Source organism: Peromyscus eremicus, unplaced genomic scaffold (genome assembly GCF_949786415.1).
Source record: "Peromyscus eremicus unplaced genomic scaffold, PerEre_H2_v1 PerEre#2#unplaced_3954, whole genome shotgun sequence".
In the NCBI taxonomy this organism is placed as follows: Eukaryota; Metazoa; Chordata; class Mammalia; order Rodentia; family Cricetidae; genus Peromyscus; species Peromyscus eremicus.
This window is the reverse complement of record NW_026738187.1, coordinates 1-23,065: the sequence shown is the minus strand read 5'-3', so window position 1 is coordinate 23,065 and position 23,065 is coordinate 1. Positions and strand designations below refer to the sequence as shown.

The following is a 23,065-nucleotide window of genomic DNA, read 5'->3' as shown; positions in this document are numbered from 1 at the left end:
GCTAGAGAGATGGCTCAGCAGGTAAAGAAAATCTCGGTGAGGGAAGCCGTTCAGATCCCCAGAACTCACATAAAAGTGGAATGGATGTGGTGGCCTGCCCGTCACTCCCGCGTGTTGGAGGCAGAATCAGGCAGTCCTTGAGCGAACAAGCTAGCTAGCCAGACAAGTTACCCTGCCTCAGTATCTGATGTGCAGATGATTGAAGAAGGCATCCAGCGTCATCCTCAGCCCTTCACATGTGCATGTAAACATGCACCTTCCACAGAAAGGGATTACTAGCACAATTGAAGGTTTTTTTTTTTTTAAGCTTTAAAGAGATCAGTGTGTTACGGCTGGGCTGCAGCTTAGTAGCGAAGTTGATTGCCTGGAATATGAGAGGCCTAGTCTATGGGCTTGGGGATCCCAGGTGGCAGTGAGGGCATCTCCAGGCCTTCCTTCCCATGGGCATTTTATGACAGGCTAGCTCTTGGGAGTTTTCGTATTGCTTAGCATATGGGTTAGGTCTCCAACACCATAAATAAATAAATCTATTTTCTCAGTGCCATATACCTTAGGTGAGAAGTGTCACGGTGTGCGGATTATGACCTTTTGAGTTTTTCTCCATTTTACCACCTCATCTTTCGATGACCCACCGGAGCCCTCTGCTCTACTGGGAATCTACTCTGCCAGCCTCTGACTCCTTCCCTTCCCCCAGGCTGGCCCTTCCTCCCCAGGGACTGGGTGGACACCTCCCCCCCCCCCCCCACACCCCTGCTTCTGCCTCTCAGGTGATCTGTTTACCTGGTAAATCCTGTCCTAATGTAACAAAGCTGTGGCTCCTTGGGCTTGCCTATCCTGTATGGGAGTCTACAAAGGGATTTCTCGGGAGTCTGCCCTTACCTACAGAGCTAAGACCTGAAAAATTGAAGTTGCAAACCACAAAGCCTGGTTATGCTCTCTAAAGCCGGCGACAGTTGCTCGGATAGCCCAGGTGGCCATGAGTGCCTCGCAAGGCCTGCCTTAGTGTGGGTGTTTTTTATGACAGGCCAGCTCTTGGGTTTTTCCTATCCAGGTTGTAAAACCGGCGACATCCAGGAGCCAGGATATGAGGGCCCTGCCGAATGTGGGGAGCTTGGGCGTTCTCATTTCTCCATGAGGCTGAGGGTTGTGTAATCACAGCTCCATATGGGGTGAGCTCAGGTCTGGCAGCCCTTCTAGAAACTTCACAGCACAGCTGACTTTGGGTTACTTAGATAATTATGCCGCCCGCTCCTTGCAGGGGGGTGTAGGTGAGTCCTGAATTGGTTTCTGACGCATGTGCGCTTCGGCTAGCTGCCTTTGCCTATTTTTTGGATGTGCTTTTTCTTTTGGGCGTGTTGTTGAGATCCTGGTGGGTCTCTGCAGCCGTCCTGTTTTCTTTTTTTTTTTTCTTAGATTATGATCTACCTGATTGATAAGGTGCTCCCTGAGAGCTACTTTGTCAATAACCTCCGGGCACTGTCTGTGGATATGGCCGTCTTCAGAGACCTCTTGAGAATGAAGCTCCCCGAGCTGTCTCAGCACCTGGACGCTCTGCAGAGAACGGCAAACAAAGAAAGCGGAGGTAAAAGATGGCTCGCGGCCGTTACGTTTCCGGTTCCGCTCTATGCATGAGTTTACGTTCTGGGTGGAGGAGGCACAGGTTGCTAGGTATTTTGTTTAAAGACAGCAGTGTAATCAAGTCCTTTTATCCCCACAGAATAGACACAGGACTGAAAATATGTAGGGCCACGTGCCGAAACTTGGAGTCGGCACGGGCAGGTGGCTGGTTGAGAGCCTACCCCTGCACCGCCAGTTCCGGATCAGCAGCTAATAGGGTCTGTTGACCAATAGAATCGGTCGAACTCTACAGGGCGCACATGTCTTCCTATTCAGTTCAACTAAACTGGCATCAGCAGGACTTCCTTAAAACTGAGCTGCAGGTGCCGCGCAGTTTGGCCCAGACCATGACCTTGGCAGGAGCAGTAAGGTCATGGAAGAGTGACTTTGGGGGTCATTGGCAGGTCATCGGCTCCTCTTAGCTCTAATGTGCCTACTTGGTACAACTTCTGCAACTGTGTCCTCTCGGAACACCGGGAAGAGTAGTCGGATGTCCGCCTTTGCTGAGCTTCTGTCTGTGATGGCAGTTGCTGTGGTAGATAGATTGTACTTTGCATGTGGCCTGGTCTACACATGTAAAGCAGTTCAGTGGGGTGCTTATCCAGCATGTGTCAAGGCCCTAGGCTTGATCCCAACCTCCCCCCTCATATGAGGTGAAGTGAAATAAAATAATGGGGGGCACACTAAAGGATTTTGTTGTTTTTGAGACAGGTTCTCACTCTGTATCCCATGCTGGCCTCAGACTTAACAGAAATCCCCCTGCCTCAGCCTCTTGGTGCTGAAATTACAGATTTGCACCAACCTGTCTAGCTGTATTAATGGGTTTTGAAGATCTAGTTGTTCAAATGCTCTGGAGGTTTTTGAGCTAGCTGGATGTCTCTAATGTGTGGTTTGGTGGTGCTATAGTTCTGTTTTCACGGTCGTGGCAGACATAGGCTAGTGAAGTACAAGTTTTTCCTCAAGTTCTTTTGCTCCTGGTCACCAGGAATAACCTCAGATTCTAGTCTCTGCGTAAATATTTGTTCCCAGGAGAGAAGGAAATGGTTTTGTTGTTGTTTTGTTTTTACTTATCCTTAGCTAGTTGTACTATTGACTGCCATTGGAAGCACCATCTAAAAATCCAACAGACATTTATAGTCACTCGAACCGGGAAGGGGTGGTGAGCTTTTAGTGAATTCAGAAATTTCCAAATGGGCTGGGCCTTAGATCTGTCTTTAAAATTGTGTATCACTTAAGTTCAAAATATTTTAAAGTTTAAAGTTGTTTAACATCTAAATATTTTGGAACTTTTCCAGCTTATTTTCTTTTCATTCAATTGTGATCTGGGAATTATATAACTTAAGAGATAAGTAATTTATTATAAGTGATTTTAGTTATAATAGCTGCATTTGAATTAATGTGGGACTATCCGATTTTGAAAGTCTGCTGGCATTTTTTTGTTTTATTTTTTGTTTGGGTGGTGTGGCTGGGGTTTGAACCGGGTCTCTGAGGTGCCAGGTGAGTACTATGTTCTACCCTCAGACCCAGCATTTGTTTTTGAGGAGATATAATCTGTTGTATTTACAATGTTTTTGATAAGAAAAACTCTCTCCTTAATTTTAAGCAGCCTTCAATCTGTAGACCCAGATTTAGTTCAGGTAAAGATTTCTAAAGTATGGCCAAGAATTTATGACTCTCAAGTTTTGGAGTTTTTTTGTTGTTGTTGTTAAAAATGTTTCTTCTAGAAACACGGGAGGGGAAAAGGAAGAAAGAGCCATTAAGGGGTGTGAAGAAAGCAGCCAGGAAACAGCACTCTTTGGGTGGACACCGTGCGCCCTACAGATCTCATTTCTGGAGGACTTCTGTGTTGTTTCGTTTCAGGTGGATACGAGCCCCCGCTCACCAACGTCTTCACGATGCAGTGGTTCCTCACCCTCTTCGCCACGTGCCTCCCTAACCACACGGTTTTGAAGATCTGGGACTCCGTCTTCTTTGAAGGTTCAGAGATCATCCTGAGGGTGTCGCTGGCCATCTGGGCAAAACTGGGAGAGTAAGTGTTGGCTGTGCTCTGGGGTCGGCCCTCCTTGGGCCCTTCGGTGTAGAGCACACATGTGTACGAAAGAGAAAGCTGTGAGCTGCTGTGATTGTGTTAGCCTCCAGGAACCTCAGCTGCTCGTCGGTTTCTCAGGGAGAAAGGGGATCCATTCCGGGCCGGGCAGGTTCCTCCAGGTCCTCTCCACAGTGTCTGCCCCTCTTCCTCAGAGGCTTTCTGGACACTCCTGTGGAAGAGAAAAGGGGCCATAGCTAGAGAAGAAGCTGCAGTATCTGGAAAGAAATAGTCAGACTTGCTGCCGCACCTCACAGTTGGGATTATTTCTTTTTCTCTTTTGAGACAGTGTTTTATCTAGCGGAGGCTGGCCTCACCTCACCATGAAGGGGAGAATGACCTTCAACCCCTGATCCCCCATCTCTGCCTCCCAAGTGCTGGGATTATAGGTGTGCGTCACCACACCTGGCTCTCGGATTGTTTATGCATCTCTATTATTTACTTTGTTCTGCCTTGGGAGCTGTGATAAAATCAAATGAGATTCCCTGCACAGAATGTACCCATGCTTGTCTGGTCAGCAGGAGAAGGTGTAATGGTGGATATATTAAGGCCACTCCACGTAGTTAAAAGGGAGGTTTATTTTGTGGGGTAACTTAAAACAAGTGAAGAGATAGGTTACAGGATCTGGAAAAGGTGAAGCGCAGTCCGGCTGTGTTCTCTGGAGAACTCTGCTCAGTCTGCCTCCAGTGTCCAGGATCCAGGAACCAAGAGAGCTGGCCCATCCGGATCTCGGGTCTTAAGGGCTCCTCTCTCGGCCCCGCCTCGTAGGCGTGACAGTTATCAGAAGCCTCAATGAGGGGTAGTACTTCCAGGGCAAAGCTGGAACAGCTACCCACTACAAAGGTGTGTTTATGCTTGTCCAGTCAAGTATATTTATGCCTATACAGTCGGTAGGAGAAGGTGTGTCTATGCAGTACAGTGAGTAGGAGAAGGTGTGTCTATGCTCACTAATAGTACAATCTAAGCTGCTTCCCTTCCATTCATGAGGAGTTACTTAGAGGCTCAAATCTGGTCCTGCCAGAACAAGATACCAACCAGCTTTCACTTACTCCCCTTACTCGTAGAGAGAAAGGTGGCATGTTTCTGCTTATTTATAGTCAACTTGAGAAGCGGAGATATTTCCAGTGAAGGACTCGAGTAGGCAGCCACGACAACATGTCAGAAAACTAATAAACCACTGGCAGTATTTTGTTAAGTGTTTTTAAAATGACACTTATTTACGTGTCTTTACGTGCATGGGTGCACGGCACCGTGGCGTATGTGTATGAGTTAGAAGACACTGACAGGAGTCTGTTCTCTTCTTGTGCCATTTGGATTCCGAGGGCGGCGCTCACGTTGGCGGGCTTGGCAGCGAGCGTCGTTACCCACTGAGCCATCCTGCCCGCTCCGTTTTGTAAAGTTTTTAGCTAGCCTTTTTTTTTTTTTTTTTTTTTTTTTTTATTTATAACTTGTTTCTGGAAAGAGTTTTTTACAAGAAGAGATCCAGGAACTATCAATTCGGGGATTTAAAAAAAATCATTAATATATGTATTTGTAAAATCACAGAGCTACCTGCCTTCTTTTTGTCTTTATTTTATGATGATTTCCAGGCAAGGCAACAACAAATCCACCTCTATGAGGTCTGCTGTGCCATTTACCTGTCTTTTCACTTCCCCTGTATGCACTTCTTTCTGTACTCATGTATTTCCGGCTTGCTCTGTCCTGTTAGCTTTCTGAGTATGCCGGTCCAGTTGTCTAGAGCATTGAGGGGGAGAGTGCTGGACTGTATGATGGGTCGGTGCTGGTCGCTTGCCGCTAGTCCTCAGTGATGAGGCGGGAACGAAGGGGGCGATCCTACTGCCCCCTCGACTCACTTTCTGTCACATCAGAATTTCTTCCTGGGTGGTGGCGGGATTGTCGCCGGTGAAATCATAATTGGAGCTAGTAAGATGCAATTATGTGTTAGCTCATTCATGCTTCTCCGTCACCCCATACAGTTTGTTATTTTACCATCTCCCTTTTAAGATTTATTTTATGTGCGTGTGTGCATGGATGTGTCGTGTGTGTGTGTGTGTGTGTGTGTGTGTGTATGCGTGTCTGTAGGTGTCTGTGTGCATGTGTGTGTATTTTTGTGTGTGTAGGTGTGCCTGGATGCATGTGTGTATGTTGCGTGCAAGTGCACACGAGCCGATGCTCAGGGAGGTCAGAAGAGGGCGCCCGATCCTCTTCGAGCAGTTGCGAGCTCCTTAATGTGGGTGCTGGGGACCGAGCTCAGGAAGCCCTCTTCATTGCTGAGTCAGGGCTGTAGCCCACCTTCATTTTACAGACACGAGAACCGAGGCGCAGAGTTTAATGAAGTGCCTGAAGTCACCCATTTAGTAAGTGGGAGACGCCGTTTTGAACCAAGGCACCCTGGGTCTAGAATTGGTGCTTTATGCAAATCCCCATGCTCAGAAATGGCTCCTGTGGATGAGCTGTAAATGCATCAGTTTTGCTCGCGATAATGATACATCTTTTCAGCTTGCGACGTGTGAGGAGCAGGGGAAGAGGCCGCCAACATCCATCCAGGGCTGACAGCGCCTGTCACAGTAGGCAGCTTGAGTATATTATCTCATTTGGTTCCCTCAATAACCCCGCAGAGCAGGGGAGATTATTCCTCCCTGCCTTTTCAAGTGAGAAAATCATCCCGAGAAGGTTAATTAACTCGCTCACAGTCGCACAGCTAATGAGAAGTGGAGCTGGGACTCCAGTGCCTGTGAAGCTTGCTCACAGATGTAGCACCGGAAAACATCCCCGGTGTGTAGGTAACCCCGGGTCTGTGAACACATGTGCCTTATATTGTTGTCTGAGGGGACCCCCTCTATTGGCCTTGTTTCTGCAGCTCGGAATCCCTTCCTTCCTCTCAGCAGAACCATTTTGCACTCTCTACCACCTCACGGTTACAGCGTCTCTTTGTCTTTCTTTTGTGACTTCCCATATTGGCACACTCATCTCCTCACACTTGGCAAATGTCCTCTTCAGCCCTGGTAGTTGTGCCCAAACATACTAAGCCACCCCTAGGCCAACCTTGCCAAGGGCATGGCTCTTCCATCACCCCTTATTAAAAACCCCTGGGTCGCCGGGTGGTGGTGGTGGCACGTGCCTTTAATCCTAGCACTCCGGAGGCAGAGCCAGGCGGATCTCTGTGAGTTCGAGGCCAGCCTGGTCTACAGAGGGAGATCCAGAACAGGCACCAAAGCTACACAGAGAAACCCTGTCTCGAAAAAACAAACAAACAAATGAACAAACAAACAAAACTCCTGGGTCACTTGTGTCCTGAAGAGGCTTAGGAGTTAGATAGGACCACTCTGGTGTGCAGCTCTCTGCCTTGGCCGCTCGCCAGCTCCCTCTGGCTCTGCAATGATTTCCCTCCCAGCGACATCATTTGGTCTTGGGGAACAGCAAAGAGGTCCCCCAGACAACCTTGCTGTCTTCTGCATGGAGTCTTTGCAATGCTTCTTCCTCCATGGCAGCCACAGAGCATTTTTCCAAAACTCATCCCAAGCATACCCCCTCCCCGCCCCCCCTTTTTTTTTTACCCCCAGGGTGAGCATAACCATTTTTTATCATATCCACTTGCTCTGCCGTGTTTCATAATCATCCTTCCTCACTTTATTTCACTTCCTTAGTTGCACGGTGGTGCCGAGGGGATTTGAGCCTGAGATTTTTCTCATTACATTTGTCTTTAATGACTGTGAAAATTGCCCAACATTAGTGCCTGTCAGAACATGCCTTATGGTTAGCCGGCAAATAGAATCATCCTACCGTGCAAGAACCTTTGTGACAGAGAAACCAGAGACACCCAGAGGCCCCTGTCTTGTGTTATCCTTCTCCTCCTCTTGAGAAGACAGATTAAAATCTCACCGGTCTCCTAGTTTCCGAGGTGACAGCCACCTCCCTGAGAAGAATTCCGTGACGCCTATGAAAACGATCTGTAGACCGATGTGAAGTTCCTGTGCTCTTTAATTCGACTGTGGTTTGGACTCAGCCCATTCACCGTATCCCTGCAGAGTAGGACCGACTAATTTTCTACAGGGGGTAATTGCTTTTCAGTTCCCAATTTTGTGGTTCTGACTTCTGGTCACTGGTGTGTATTCTGATGCATCGAATGTATCACGTGGGACGAATAAAGCCACCCTGTGGGGCTGTGAGGCTCAGGGAGCTGTGCAGGGAAGATGGGAACTCATTCTGTAATGACTACCTCAAAATTGCTTTGGGTGTTTGGTTTGTTTTGTCTTTTTTTTTTTTTTTTTTTTTTTTTTAAATTAGGTCATGCTGTGTTTCCTAGGCTGGTCTTGAACTCTTGGGCTTCAGTGATCTTCCTGAGTCAGCCTTCCTAGTGGTTGGTGTGACAGGCATGTGTGACCACCTTGCCCTTGGTGGTTTTACTCTTTCCTCCACAGCAGACTACACTGTAAGAGTGGGGCAAGACTTCATACTTCTGCGGACCGACTCGAGCGGAGAGGTGGCAGGTGGTCTTAGATCTGCTGTGCAGCATGAACGCCCTGACCGAGTCCTTTTTTTCCGTCTAGGCAGATAGAGTGCTGTGAAACGGCCGATGAGTTCTACAGCACCATGGGGCGTCTCACCCAGGAGATGTTGGAGAACGACCTCCTGCAGAGCCATGAACTCATGCAGGTGAGTGTGTGCAGTGTGGGCAGCGTGGGCAGCGTGTGCAGTGTGTGCATTGTGAACAGTGTGGGCAGTGTGTGCAGTGCGGACAGTGTGGGCAGTGTGGGGAGTGTGGGCAGTGTGAGGAGTGTGGGCAGTGCGGGCAGTGCGGGCAGTGTGGGCAGTGTGGACACTGTGAACAGTGTGAACAGCGTGGGCAGTGTGGGCAGCATGGGCAGTGTGGGCAGTGTGAACAGTGTGGGCAGCGTGGGCAGTGTGGGCAGTGTGGGCAGCATGGGCAGTGTGGGCAGCATGGGCAGTGTGGGCAGTGTGGGCAGTGTGAACAGTGTGGGCAGTGTGAGCAGTGTGGGCAGCGTGGGCAGCGTGGGCAGTGTGAGCAGCGTGAGCAGCGTGGACAGCGTGGGCAGCGTGGGCAGCGTGGGCAGTGTGGGCAGCGTGGGCAGCGTGGGGTGGGCAGTGTGGGCAGTGTGGGCAGTGTGAACAGCGTGGGCAGCGTGGGCAGTGTGGGCAGCATGGGCAGTGTGGGCAGCGTGGGGTGGGCAGTGTGGGCAGTGTGAACAATGTGGGCAGCGTGGGCAGCGTGGGCAGCGTGGGGTGGGCAGTGTGGGCAGTGCGGACAGTGTGGGCAGTGCGGGCAGTGTGGACACTGTGAACAGTGTGAACAGCGTGGGCAGTGTGGGCAGTGTGAACAGTGTGAACAGTGTGGGCAGCGTGGGCAGTGTGGGCAGCATGGGGTGGGCAGTGTGGGCAGTGTGGGCAGTGTGGGCAGTGTGAACAGTGTGGGCAGCGTGGGCAGCGTGGGCAGTGTGAACAGTGTGGGCAGCGTGGGCAGCGTGGGCAGTGTGAACAGTGTGGGCAGCGTGGGCAGCGTGGGCAGCGTGGGGTGGGCAGTGTGGGCAGTGCGGACAGTGTGGGCAGTGCGGGCAGTGTGGACACTGTGAACAGTGTGAACAGCGTGGGCAGTGTGGGCAGTGTGAACAGTGTGAACAGTGTGGGCAGTGTGTGCAGCGTGGGCAGCGTGGGCAGCGTGGGCAGCGTGTGCAGCGTGGGCAGTGTGAGCAGTGTGGGCAGTGTGGGCAGCGTGGGCAGCGTGGGCAGCGTGGGCAGCGTGAACAGCGTGAACAGTGTGGGCAGCGTGGGCAGTGTGGGCAGCGTGGGGTGGGCAGTGTGGGCAGTGTGGGCAGTGTGAACAGTGTGGGCAGCGTGGGCAGCGTGGGCAGCGTGGGCAGCGTGGGCAGTGTGAACAGTGTGGGCAGCGTGGGCAGCGTGGGCAGTGTGAACAGTGTGGGCAGCGTGGGCAGCGTGGGCAGCGTGGACAGTGTGGGCAGTGTGGGCAGTGTGGGCAGCGTGGACAGTGTGGGCAGTGTGTGTAGCGTGGGCAGTGTGGGCAGTGTGGGCAGTGTGAACAGTGCAGGCAGTGTGTGTAATGTGGGCAGTATGAGCAGTGTGAACAGTGTAGGCAGTGTGGGCAGTGTGTGTGCAGTGTGAACAGTGCAGGCAGTGTGGGCAGTGTGGGCAGTGTGGGTAGTGTAAACAGTGTGAATAGTGTGGGCAGTGTGTGCAGTGTGGGCATGGGAACCCAAGACCAAGGGAATGACAGATGATGTTGTTCTGATACCCGACCTTCGGGGAACGTATCGTCCAGTCCTCCGACTTCGTTTTTCCGTTGGCCAAGAATCTATTTATAGTTTGATAAGAGTCTTTTCACAAGAGGAAGAAACGAATGAGTATTTGTTCCCTAGACGTGCTTAGGTATAAGGTAAAAAACAACCTGGGGGAAAACCAAAATCATCAGGTGCTCAGTGAGGATCTGATTCTGAGATTAAAGGAAGCTGTTGTCTGATGTGCGTATGATGCGCGTGAGCTCAGGCATGTGCATACTATGGCATGCTCGTGGAGGTCAGAGGCTAGCCCTCAAGGGTTGTTTCTGTCCATCCGCCAAGAGTTCCAAGCGTGTCAGAGTTGCGCGGCAAGCCTCCTTACCTGCTGAGCCATCCTGCTGGTCCGACTTCCGAGACCTGTTAAAGGGAGACTTACAGATGATGTATTTACGAGGAGAAGGGAGTTACTATGGGTGAAATGGAGAGGCGTCTTGGTTTATGAATGGTAGTATCATGTATTAATTATAAGTTTCAGTGTGAGAGACATGAGGGGTTTGGTTATTTTTTCATTAGGTTCTGGGACATCACTTTGCCCTCATTCGCCTCGGGTACTTGGGTCCCCTCTAATCTTCCTGTCTCTCCCTCTTGTCCCTGATCAACTCTGGATTATATCCCGAGCTGTCCTTGGAATATATTTCCTTTTCCTCTCTCTCCTTTCTCTTGGGGTCACCTTCATGTTGGATTCCCTGCCTCTGGTCATTTTTGGGTGCTGGAATTCAGCCGACAGACCATATAATTAAGACTCGGACACTGACTTAGGGCTTGAGACATGAGCATTATTCCTCTACTCACTTCCTGGTACCACAGCCCCTTCTCAGGAACTCTTGCTCCTAGCTGAACCCGTCTGATTTATTGGGAATGCTGACAGTGTGATACAACTTCCCTGGGCATCCGTATTTGAATCTCCGTGCGCCATTGAATCTTACCCCTCTTTCTTCCTCCTGACCCCGATGGCTGGGCTCTGATTCTAGCCTTTCTCATATATCCTGGTCTGTGCTCTCCTCTCTGAGAGGGAGGCGTCTTTTACTGAGCATTGTTCTGTAGCCCAGTTGCGTGGCTGGCATTTTCCATGCATGAAATCCTTTAAGTCCTACCAAACTGCTAAGAGTCATGTGCTCAAAGCAGGATTTGGAGAGAGACGAGCCCTTCTTTCCCATGAAGCACCAGGGGCTCCTCACTGCCTGTGAGCAGCACAGACACATCATCCCCTGCTCTCCACGTTCTCCCTTTCGAGCAGAGTGCCTGTTCATTCCTTTAGTAGCCTCTCCTCCCCATGTTGGGTCAGATTGTTCGGAACCAATGCCTGGAGAGAGGGAGAGAGAGAGAGAGAGAGAGAGAGAGAGACAGAGACAGAGACAGAGACAGAGACAGAGAGAGACAGACAGAGAGAGACAGAGAGAGACAGAGAGAGACAGAGAGACAGAGAGAGACAGAGAGACAGAGACAGAGAGACAGAGACAGAGAGACAGAGACAGAGAGACAGAGACAGAGAGACAGAGACAGAGAGGAGAGACAGAGAGGAGAGACAGAGAGAGGGAGACAGAGAGACAGAGAAGAGAGAGAGAGAGAGACAGAGAGAGAGAGAGAGAGAGAGAGAGAGAGAGAGAGGAGAGACAGAGAGAGAGAGACACACACACAGAGAGACAGAGAGAGAGACAGAGAGAGTCCCTGTACAGTCTTGCTTCTCCTGACCTCACTATCTTTCTTCAGAAGCCTCTGCCCTTCCTGAGGTCTCGTTATCGTCATCTAAGCTGGAAGTACCCATTTCATGCTTTCATTTACGCCTCCCACGAGAGCTTGACCTCGTTCTACCGTGTCTAAGACTGCACCTGATCTCCTCTGTAGTATGGCCCGTTCCTTGAGGACAGGGCCCGTGCTTAGCTTTTTGTCCTTGAGAGATGAGAGTTGCCCAGAAATCTTATTAATTCCTGAAGCAAGCGTTTATTGAGAATCCATGGTTTGTTTTCCGCCTTTTCTTGTTCAGTCAGCATTTGCTGAGTTGAACAAAACTCATCGCGGATGGCCCTCCTGTAGTCCCTCAGCTCCACTACAGTCAGCGTTTTGCTGCCAGAGTGATCATCCTCTTCCTCCTTTGGTCAATTGGTCGTTATATTGTCCTACGAATCGGAACTTCTTCCATATTGACTATCCCCAAAAGTTAGGTCCTGGGCTTAGATATTGGAGACACATGTGGAATGAGGAAGTTGACGTTGTGCACTGAGAGGTGTGTATAGGACCGAAGAGGAGAATTAATTCCCAGGCCCCGAGGGAGTGGGGGAAGGGAGATGAAGTTAGAAGATGCTGCCGTGAGGAATTAATGTCTGGTTTTATCTTTAAAGATTAATAGGAGTTATCTAGCCCTGTTCCTGTATGATGGGGTTGCACATACATGTCACAGCACATCTGTGTGTGTGTGTGTGTGTGTGTGTGTGTGTGTGTGTTTATCAACTTGACATAAGCTAGCATCATCTGGGAAGATGGAACCTCAATTGAGAAAACGCCTCCATCAGACTGGCCTCTAGTAGGCAAGTCTTTGGGGGCATTTTCTTGATAAAGGATTGATGTGGGAGGGTCCAGCCCACTGTGGGTGGTGCCACTCGCGAGTGGGTGGTTCTAGGTTGTATAAAAGTGTAAGCTGAGCAGATCAGTGAGCAGTGTTCCTCCATGGTCTCTGCTTCAGTTCTTGCCTCGAGGTTTCTGCTCAAGTGCCTGCCCTGACTTCCCTCCACCAAGGGCTGTGTGACCTTGTGTGGTGAAATCAGCCCTTTCTGGGTTGGCTTTGGTTATGATGTTCGTCACAGTGACAGGGACACAGACTGAAGCCCCCAGTGTAGAGACGATAGGCCATTGGTGGCTCTGCTGGTTGATTTTCCTGTATCTGCCATACAGCCAGCATATTTGATAAAGACCACAAAAAGACACTTAAGACAAAGTTTTATTTCATTTAGATGGGGTCCAGTACATCATGACAGGGCAGGCTCACAGAGTTCCTGTGGTCAGGAAGACACAGCTGGAATTTCTCACATCTGGGAGGACCAGGGAGCAGAGAGGAGGGGGCACTGCCTTTCTCTTTTTATTCAGTTTAGAATGCCAGCCCACGCACGGTGGTGTTCATATTCAGGATGGACCTTCCTTCCTCCGCTAAACGCTCTCTGGAAACATCCTCGCTGACACATCTGGAGGTGTGTCTCCTGGGTGGTCCTAAATCTAATCACATTGATGACGACGAAGCTTAACAAGTCCACCCCTTGTCAACTTGAAAACCAGATACATCACTGTAACTCTTAACAGTGCCGAGGGGGCGGCAGGAATAAAGGATGGTACTGAGATGATGCGTGGCTGGTGAGGGGCACCACAGGGTTTGATCTTCGGGAACTGGGTGATGGGAGTGGCCAGGGAGCCTGGCTCTGTCTTTCGGTCAGTGTTTGTATTTCCTGCAGTCATAGGGTCTCTTTGGGCAAAAACCAGGAGCTGTAGATCTGAAGGATTTTTAAGTGCAGCAGGAACATGGCCTGAGTTGTGTTTCCTGTCAATTATTCGGAAAAATCTGTGAAGCGTGGATTTGAAAAGGTTGATCTGACGCCGGGAAGGGCTGTGAGGGAGATGGTGAAGGGTGAGGAGAAGGATGGGACAGAGACAGTCCATGCGAAGTGACCTTGACTAGATGTCGCCGTGGGCGAACATGGGTAACCCACAAGTTTCCGACTTACAGGAAAGTAGCATTTACGAGGGAGGAAGGTGTGCTTTGGCTCCCCCGTACCTTATCGGTGGTCCTCTACACTGCTTCCCAACTGGATCGCTCACTCTAAGCTACGGCTCTGTCCTCACCCACGCCTCTGTAGGCTGTGTTCCTGCTGATGTCCCTCCCGTTCAGGACAATTCTTTAGTCTACCGGGGTCTTCCATCTCTATTACCTCAGCCCTCCCCGATGAAGCCTCCTCCTCTGGTACATCTTTGGTACGGAAGATGTTCAACAATTGATTGAACATGAATGGCAGGTTATTTGGTATTGTTTGCTCTTTTGTGAAGTGTGTGAACCTTCTAGGGAAGGCAACCATCCTTTAATGAGAGAGGCTTCGTGTTACACTCGCTATAGCGCCCAGTGGAGTGCTAAACATGTAGCTGGTTGCTCAGTGGAGACACAGAATTGTAGAAATGTTGAATTTGCAATTGCTTTCAAAGTGACCGTGCATAGGAACCATCTCAGGAAGGTATTCAACGCAAAGGTTGGTCAGTAGGTTCTTCTAATGCGGGTGGGGATTAAAAAAACACTGGCTTTGAAAGAAGCTTGAAGGTCACAACTTCTCTAACTCTGCTGCTTCCTCGAGAGGAACCAGGGGTTGGAATGTGAGCCTCTTGCCAGTTTCTCAGTTGTTTAGTAGTTGACGAAGGACCGAGACCCACGTCCCTGACTCCTGGCCCAATGAATGCTTTTCCTGACAGCTGCAACACCATATTCTAAAGATGTCTTTCTGAAAAACGAAAGCCTCATAAGAATAAGCCACATGTCAGTTCCCTGAGAGTTTAAATGTTGCCTGAAGGAAGGAAAGCCGTGCTGGAGCCTGAGTTGCTAATTAGGTATGAGGAGAGAGGGCGGCCCTTTAACTCCGTCTTCTGAGAACGTAGAGGGAGCACCGTTTGTCGGCTCTGGATGGTCTGCAAGACTCGTATCAGCCGCGTTTCTTCCGGCATCTGTGGGAAGACGAGCAAAGCCTAATCTTACACATTGTGTTTTCATGTTTCCCATAAAACGCGTCAATAATGGAAAAGGAAATACCCTTTTCAATGGGGTCTAAATAGAAATGTCTATTTAAAAACTTGCTGGTATTTCAGAGAGTAAACTTGTCGGTTTTCCTTGGCGTGAAGGAATGTTAGAGACAGAAACGGCAAATGCCATTTCAAGCCACTTTCTTTTCTTCATTCACCCTTTAAAAAAAAAAAAAAAAAAAAAAAAAATCAGCGCCTGGTCCAGCTATTGCGGACCATAGATTTGACAGCAAACTCAAAACGGCTCCATGTGAAATATGTGAACTGAATGCAAGGTTTTTATTTTTGAGCCGAAGAGAATGCAGGGATTCTCCCATGTGGGCCTTCCCTAGTCCCTTCTAAATACCACACACAAACGAACACACTGGGCCTGCACGTCTCCTCCCTGCAAAGATCACATCACCTTCCACGAATTTTACATCAGTCACCTGTATATTTAAAAAAAATTTGTGTGTGTGTGTGTGTGTGTGTGTGTGTGTGTGTGTGTGTGTGTTTGCTGATATACACATGCCACAGCACACATGTGGAGGTCAGAGGAGAACTTCCCAGAGCAAGTTCTCTCCTCCTGCTGCGTGAGTCCTGGGAATTGAACTCAGGTCATCAGGCCCTCTCACCGGCCCTTCTGATTTTCTTTAATTGATAGTATTAGACAGGGAGATTGAGGAACACTAATGACGTCCTGTGTCTGGATCATAGTAGATTTTGGACAGTACCTCTGGTGAATTCCTTGAGGACGATGTAGGGGGAATTATTAGAAGGGTTGTAGGTGTTTTGAAACCCTTGCCTTGTTTGGGAATGACAAACTAATCTGGAGGCAGCCGTCCCACACGCGAGGCAGGATCTGCCCCTGGACCCACACTGTTCACATTTTCCCCATGAGCGATAGATTGGAAATGTCAAGGATGTTGATGCTTGTTCAATAGAAGGACAATGTTTGATTAATTAGCTCTGTCAGAAATGGAAGCCATCTGCCCTACACAGCGGTGCGTGCCCATAACTCCAAGTGTTTGGGCAATGCCTTTGAGGCCATCTGTTGGTGACGCTCCAGAAGGGGTTCCTGTGGGATGGAGAGGGGCGTTGAGCTGGATTATGTTTAAATTCCTTTTGGACGCTAAGATTCTATTACTGTACTGCATGTGGACTCTAAGAGACTTGGTAAGAAGCCTTACTTAGGATCTCTTGTGAATCTCCAATCTATGAGTTGGTTGCCTAGAGCTTTCCACGTCTCAAGTGCTGTGGGTGATGGATGTACCAGGGGTTCTCACGCTTGTGGCATGTGAGACCTTCACCTACATAAGTGTGTCCGTGTGAAGAAGGATTGTGGTGGCTGAGCTTGTTCCGGGGTACCGGTGACTGCTTCGAGGCACTAACCCCAAAAAAACAGAGAAGAAGGAGGGAGTGAGGGAACCTGAGCCCGACAGAGCTCCTTCTCTTTTTGGTCAGGTGTTTTCACCTGAGGGCCTCTGATGACATTTGGTTGGAGCCCAGCCATCTGACTCTGGCAGGATGGGATGAGACGTGTGTGTGTGTGTGTGTGTGTGTGTGTGTGTGTGTGTGTGTGTGTGTGTGATGGGGGATGGGATGAAGCAGCCACTGCTCATTCCTCCCTCATAAACATCCTTCCCAAGGCTGGATTAGGGGACTCCAATTCCCTGTTATGTAACTGGCTACAGTAAAACATGAGCAACTCTTCAGACAGTGCCCCAGTTTTTCGTTATGAGTGAGACATCTAGATAAATTCTTAGCAATTTTGAAATTCCTAGGGAAGCTAATCACATTTCTTTGTGGGGGTTAATTTTTTAAAAAATAAAATATAAATGATGTGAATTTCTTTCTTTCTTTCTTTCTTTTTTTTTTTTTTTTTTTTTTTGGTTTTCCGAGACAGGGTTTCTCTGTGTTGTTTTGGTGCCTGTCCTGGATCTCGCTCTATAGACCATGCTGGCATCGAACTCACAGAGATCCGCCTGCTTCTGCCTCCCAAGTGCTGGGATTAAAGGCGTGCGCCACCATTGCCCGGCCAATGTGAATTTCTTAACTGCTTAAATCAAGTTTCTTGGTTGTTAAGGCAAAAATGTTCACAAATGATAGGGTCAGGTGATTCTCAGCTCAGTTTTGGGGTGATGTTTGGTGTGTGTAGTGGTCAGACACCTTTGACTCCATTCTTCCTGACTGACATCTAAGAGGAGGGACTTCTTGGGTCCAATGTTAGGGTGCCAAAAATAGGCTTGCACATGCCCGCATACAAAATGCCCGCATATCAAAAGGCTGCGTGGAGCAGAGAGCGAATTCTGCACTAGGAGATAGCTGTTGGCTGTCTTTGTGAGATCAAACGTGAGAGTTCACTATTAATAAAATTATATGGAGCACATAGACCCACAGAGTGACACTAAGCACAGTATCACTAACTCTACACAAACACAACCCAGAGTAAGTTCCAGGACAGCCAAGGCCACACAGAGAAACCCTGTCTTGAATCGGCATCGGTCCCTGGTGCATGAGCCGGCTTTTTGGAGCCCAGTGCCTAAGGTGTGATACCTTGCAAAGCTTTGGTGCAGGGGGGAGGGGCTTGGACCTGCCTGAATGTACCAGGCTCTGCTGACTCCTCATGGGAGACCTTGATTTGGAGGAGGTGGGAATGGGGGGTGGGCTGGGGGAGGAAGGTTGGGTGGAGGGAAGAGGGAGGAGGGGGGATCTGTGATTGGTATGTAAAATGAATAGAAAATTTCTTAATAATAATGAAAAAATTTTTGTTATAAAAACAAAAACAAAACAAACAACCCCCCCCCCCCCTCCATGACCCAGGTTAAGAATCTAAGCACCGACACTCACGTGCACACCCGTGCACTTCTCCCTGACTTTAACGACCTGCCCCCTGCTGGAGGGAATTGTCCATCCTCAGTTTCAACATCCTGCATTTTTCAGAGGAGGCCAGGAAGCCCAGAGAGGCTGGGGACTGATGTCATCTCACACTTTATGCTAATGGGAGCCACGAGGAGCCTTCTGTTTCTTCTGAGGGTGTGGGAAGAGTTGTGTAGTGTTGCTAAATTTATACCGTGTCTCAGCCTTGCGGATAACCAAGCATGTAGTGTATGTGAGCAGACGGCTTAAAAACAATGTTGGTGTTCTCCGTAGGCTGTGCAGCTTTGTACAAAGAGAAGGGATTTTAGCCAACACTTGTTTGGGATCTTGAATTGGTATATAAAGTATATCGGTGGGTGGCGTGAAGTTTGGGGACAGTCAGAAGGATAGGTGTATCCAAATTGCAGTGAATTATCACAGTAACATCACCGGACTACAAAGTGAGCCAATCACACCGTATTCCCACCTGTGCGGCATCTCAGCTCCAGAGGAAAAGCCTTGCTAAAACGAAAAACAACAAAAAACAACAACAAAAAACACCACTTAAAAACATTTTCCTAGCAAAGGATCACCAGCATGTACAGTTTAAAAAGATTTATTTTTATTTTATATTGATGAGTGCTTCACCTATTTGAATGTATGTTCACGGTGTGCATGCCTGGGGTCCACGAAGGAGAAAAGATGGTGTTGGATTCCCCAGAAACTGGAGTTCTAGGCTGTTGTGCGCTGCCACGTGGGTGCTGGGAACTGAGCCTCAGTCCCCGCAGGAGCAGCAGGTGCTCTTAACTGCTAAGTCATTTCCCTAGCTCCTCATCAGGACATTTGATGGGCTTCTGTGAAGAAATGGAAGTGTTATGAACGTACATTTGCTGGTGAGTGAAAACCGAGGGGTTGAATGAGTGCGTGTGGAGCGATTAAAACTTCGGAGTAAGAGAGTCAACAGAATCCTTTTCTTCGTGCTGATGGGAAGACACGCAGTTTTGAAATGCTGGTGTAAGAGTTTGGTCTGCCCCGCCCCACTTTTTGAGACAGGGTTTCTTTGTGTCATCCTTGCTGTCTTGAACTTGCTGTGTAGACCAGATGACCTCGAACTCATAGAGATCCCTCTGCCTCTGCCTCTCGAGTGCTGGGATCAAAGTGTGAGTGACCACACCCGGCTCCCTTGTTTGGATTTATAGATTTTTTGTTTTACAGCCTGTGCTTGTAGATAAACGGTCTTATTAATTAAGAAACACAGAAACAATTGCAGGGTTAAAAGCCAAGAGGTCAGAGCTAGAAACCTTACCCTTCACTGTCGCTGTTGTCCTTCCCCTTGGAAAGAGATCTACTTCTTGTGTGTCTGTCTTTTTTATAGAGTTTCTGTTCTGCCTTTCCATTGGTTGTAAACCCAACCACATGACCTCCTAGTTACTGCCTGTCTGTCCAGACCTCCAGGTCTTCTATGGTTGGTATTGAGATTAAAGGCGTGTGTCTCCAATGCTGGCTGTATCCTTGAACACACAGAGATCTACCTAGCTCTGCCTACCAAGTGCTGGGATTAAAGGCGTGCACCACCACCGCCCGGCTTTTGCTATGGCTCTAATAGCTCTGACCCCTGGCTAACTTTATTTATTAACATACAAATCACATTTTAGTACAAATAAAATATTACCATATGTGCTTGTTAACTTGCCATTGTCTTTTCTTTTCCCTTTAAAAATAACAGCTAGCGATTTTCACTTAGAGTTCACTCATGGGCTTTTGAAAAGGTGGTATCTTTGGGGAAAGCTTGCTGTCAATCACAAAGTCATCCTCAGAAAGCTGATATGAATGCCCGCGGACATTATCAAAACACTTGAAACAAGCCAGGCCTTAGGGCATATGTGGATTCTTTGGTACAGATGTCACAGGAGCTAACGCATCCCTAGATGCTAGATGCCCGGATTTCTGTACCCGAGCTCCTCATTCGGAGTGCTCGGCTGTGTGCAGCTGGCTGCCTTGTAGAGACAGCCACTTGTGTTTATCAGTACCGGTTGACTGTCCTTTATTGGAAGTGCTTGGGCTAGAAATAACTCAGATTTGGGGGATGTTTGCACGTCTGCAGTGAGAAACCTTGGGTATGGAGCACAGGCCTAAACATAAAATTTATGTTTATGCCATACGATCTTCATACTTGTATCTGAAGGTAGTATTATACCATATTTTGAGTATATCCCTATTTTTGTCTGTGACCCATTACAGAGGTCAGATGTGGACTTTTTTTTTTTTAGACACGATGTTGGTGTTCTGAATGTCTCAGACTTTGGAGCACTTTGCATCAAGGCTTAGAGATGATAACACCCAATCTGCAATATTCTGGCTTCATTTTATTTTGTTTAGATAGGCTCTCATATAGCCTAGTTTGGCCTCAAATGTACTACTTAGCTAAGGATGACCCGGTCTTCTTGTCTGTCCCTCCTGGGTGTTGGGATTACAGGCCTGTACCACTATGTGTATGTGGTGCTGGGGATCAAACTCAGGGCTTTAGACATATTAGGCAAGCACTCTGTTGCTGGAGCTACATCCCATCTCTGCTTTACACTTCTGTCTTTCTCCAAAGTGGAAGTCTCTCCCAGGTATCCCACGAGGAGCAATCTGTCTGTTTGGCCTCAACCCATTGGGACATTCACGCCTTTAACACAGGACTCAGTTGTTAGGTCATCCTTGAAGACCTGACAGTTTCACTTTTGTTTTTCAGACTGTTTACTCGATGGCTCCGTTCCCTTTCCCACAGTTGGCAGAGCTGAGGGAAAAGTATACCTACAACATTACACCCTTCCCAGCCACGATCAAACCCACTTCAGTTCCTGGGTAAGTGGTTTTTTTTTTTTTTCCTTGTTTACATGATGGAAGATTTAATATCTTGATTTGTTATTGTAAGTTGATATTTATTAAGCCCTCAAATATATGCAAACTAACTTGGTACTTAAAATCTGAATGACTCTCTCCCAAAGGTTTATAGACTTAGATTCAAGAGAGCTCTTCAAAGTGCTTTCCAAACAAGTTGGGACATGAACTGGAGGGAAATGTAACAAACCTGCAGCTTATTTAAAGCTGTAAAATATTTACAGTCTCAGTAATTTAAACAGTGTGGAACTGGTATACCAATTGACACATGGCCTGATTTAGAATACTTTTTATAAAAAGCCAGAAAGTCTCTCTCTCTCTCTCTCTCTCTCTCTCTCTCTCTCTCTCTCTCTCTCTCTCTGTCACACACACACACACACACACACACACACACACACACACACACACACAGAGTCTAGAATATGAAAACTTGGCAGAGAAAACCAATGGGCATGACCCAGTGACACACAGTCAGGAAAGCCTCACCCCCTTATACCACATATCTGGATGAATTAATTCCATGTGGATGAAATGTTAAGTGGCCAAAAGGAAAGATAGAAAGAAAAATACTTAGCAGAAGAAAAACTGAAAGAATTCCCCTCCTTCTTTGGAATGGAGGGAAATGTACTACTTGACTAACCATTTCAGAAATGGAGGGGGAAAAATCAGATTTAAGTACATTAAAATAATTTCCTACATGACCTAAATCAAAAGAGAACAGGCTTTTCATAACCAGACTGAAAAAACATTTTCGGAAATACATTTCTACAAAATAAAGACGAGTATCTCTAATACATGGATGTTTTAAAAAATTAATAAAAGATGGCCACCATACTAGTCAAAGGATGGAGATGAGCCTGTAGGGCAACATCACCAGCTCTAAGAGAAATCCAGCTTAAAACAAGGGATTCTAGTGTGTTCGTTGGTCTGTCCTCCCCTGTCGGAAGGGGACAAATTCAGATGCTCGCTCGATAATACCCTCTGTTGGGAAGGCTGTGAAAACTTGTTTTAAAAATGGAGTTCCATTTCGTGTTCAATACATGTATAATACACGTGCAGTGTTTGAATCAGGTTAAATATTTACCCTCTGATAGCTTTTAAAAAAATACATTTTTATTTACTCCGTGAGAATTTCATGCATGTATATGGTGTATTTTAATCATAGCCACCCACTTCTCCCTCCCTCCACCAACTCCTCTTGGGCCCCCAAAAAGTCCCCTCCCAATTTAATGACCTCTCTTTTTCAGGGACCCCCCCCCCAGTTGAATTAGTGTTGCCTCTGTGCACATGGATGTGGGGCCAAGCATCTGAACAATGGCAACTTATCAGTGGTCGCATGTCCAATGAAAAATGACTCTCCGTTCCTCTGCGGCCACTAACTGCCACTAGCTCCTCAGCAAGGGGTGGGGACTTCATGAGCTCCCCTCCCACCTCTCCTGGAATTGTGCCTGGCTTGACGTCATGCAGGTCTCCTACAGGCAGCCACGCCCGCTGTGAGTTTGCAGATGCAGCGGCCACATCCTGTCCAGAAGATAGCATTTCACAACACCCCTTCCCATCCCGCACCTCTGACATTCTCTCCTCCCCATCTTCCGCAATGTTCTCTGGGAGGAGCTGACTCGAAGGTCCCATTTAGGTCTGAGCACTCAGCAGTCACCTGTCCCCAGCACTTAGAACAATTACGAGCCTCTTCATTAATTGCTGTCCACAGCAAAAAGAAACTTCCCTGACCATGGTTGAGAGCAGCACCTATCTATGGGCATACGTATAAATATTTAGAAAGCAGTGTGACAATGTGACCATTTAACAAAACAGTAGTGGTAAGCGCCCCCCACCCCCTACCCCGCAGGGCCTGTGACCTCCTTAGCCATAGGCTTTGACCAGGTGCACAGTACCAGGCACAAATTTCCGCCTGTGGAGCAGGTTTAAAATCCAATGAGAAAGCAGTTGATTACACCTGTATCAGTCATGCCTTGTTTGGGCATATCTTGCCCGGTAGGTTGGTACTATAGCATGCGATGTCCACCACTGGAAAAGATCACTGATGAAGACAGACACTTTTACACGTTATATATTAGAGGTTATTCAGGCTTTGTGACAATGTGGTAGTATTTGTCCCAAATACTGATGTGTGTATCCTTTTCCTTGGCAATTCTATCTATGAATTTCCCCACAGATTTATTTTTACATATGTGAAACACATTATAATTTTTATAATAGTGTAATACTGGGAACCACTCAGGTGGGCATTCTTAGCAGCCTGGCTCATTAACATGGGCTGTGTAATATGATACAGCTGTGAAAAAGACCAAGGAAGCTCTATATGAATATTAAAATATTTTATGTGATTAAAAGCAAGGTGCAGAGGGATAGATGTATATTCTCAGATTTATATTATCTTATATTTTATATTATAATTTATCTTATTTTTTATAATTTATATTATACATAACATAATACAGTTATGTCTATTTGTCTGTACGTAGATAACTAGAGAATATAAAAAGAACTGGTAACAGAGTTGACCTATGGCAATTAGATGGGGCAAGACCCAGGAAAA

At 47.8% G+C, this 23,065-nt stretch overlaps 1 protein-coding gene across 1 annotated transcript; it reads left to right on the top strand.

Annotated features, from left to right (window-relative positions):
- Nucleotides 1–1,416: 1,416 nt before the first annotated feature.
- On the top strand, nt 1,417–20,469 carry LOC131902219 (TBC1 domain family member 30-like; the record flags this gene model as incomplete). Its single annotated transcript, XM_059253254.1, has 4 exons — nt 1,417–1,582; nt 3,478–3,646; nt 8,254–8,359; nt 20,357–20,469. Coding segments are annotated over exons 1-4 (554 nt in total), but the record flags the coding sequence as incomplete, so codon positions are not given.
- Nucleotides 20,470–23,065: the final 2,596 nt, after the last annotated feature.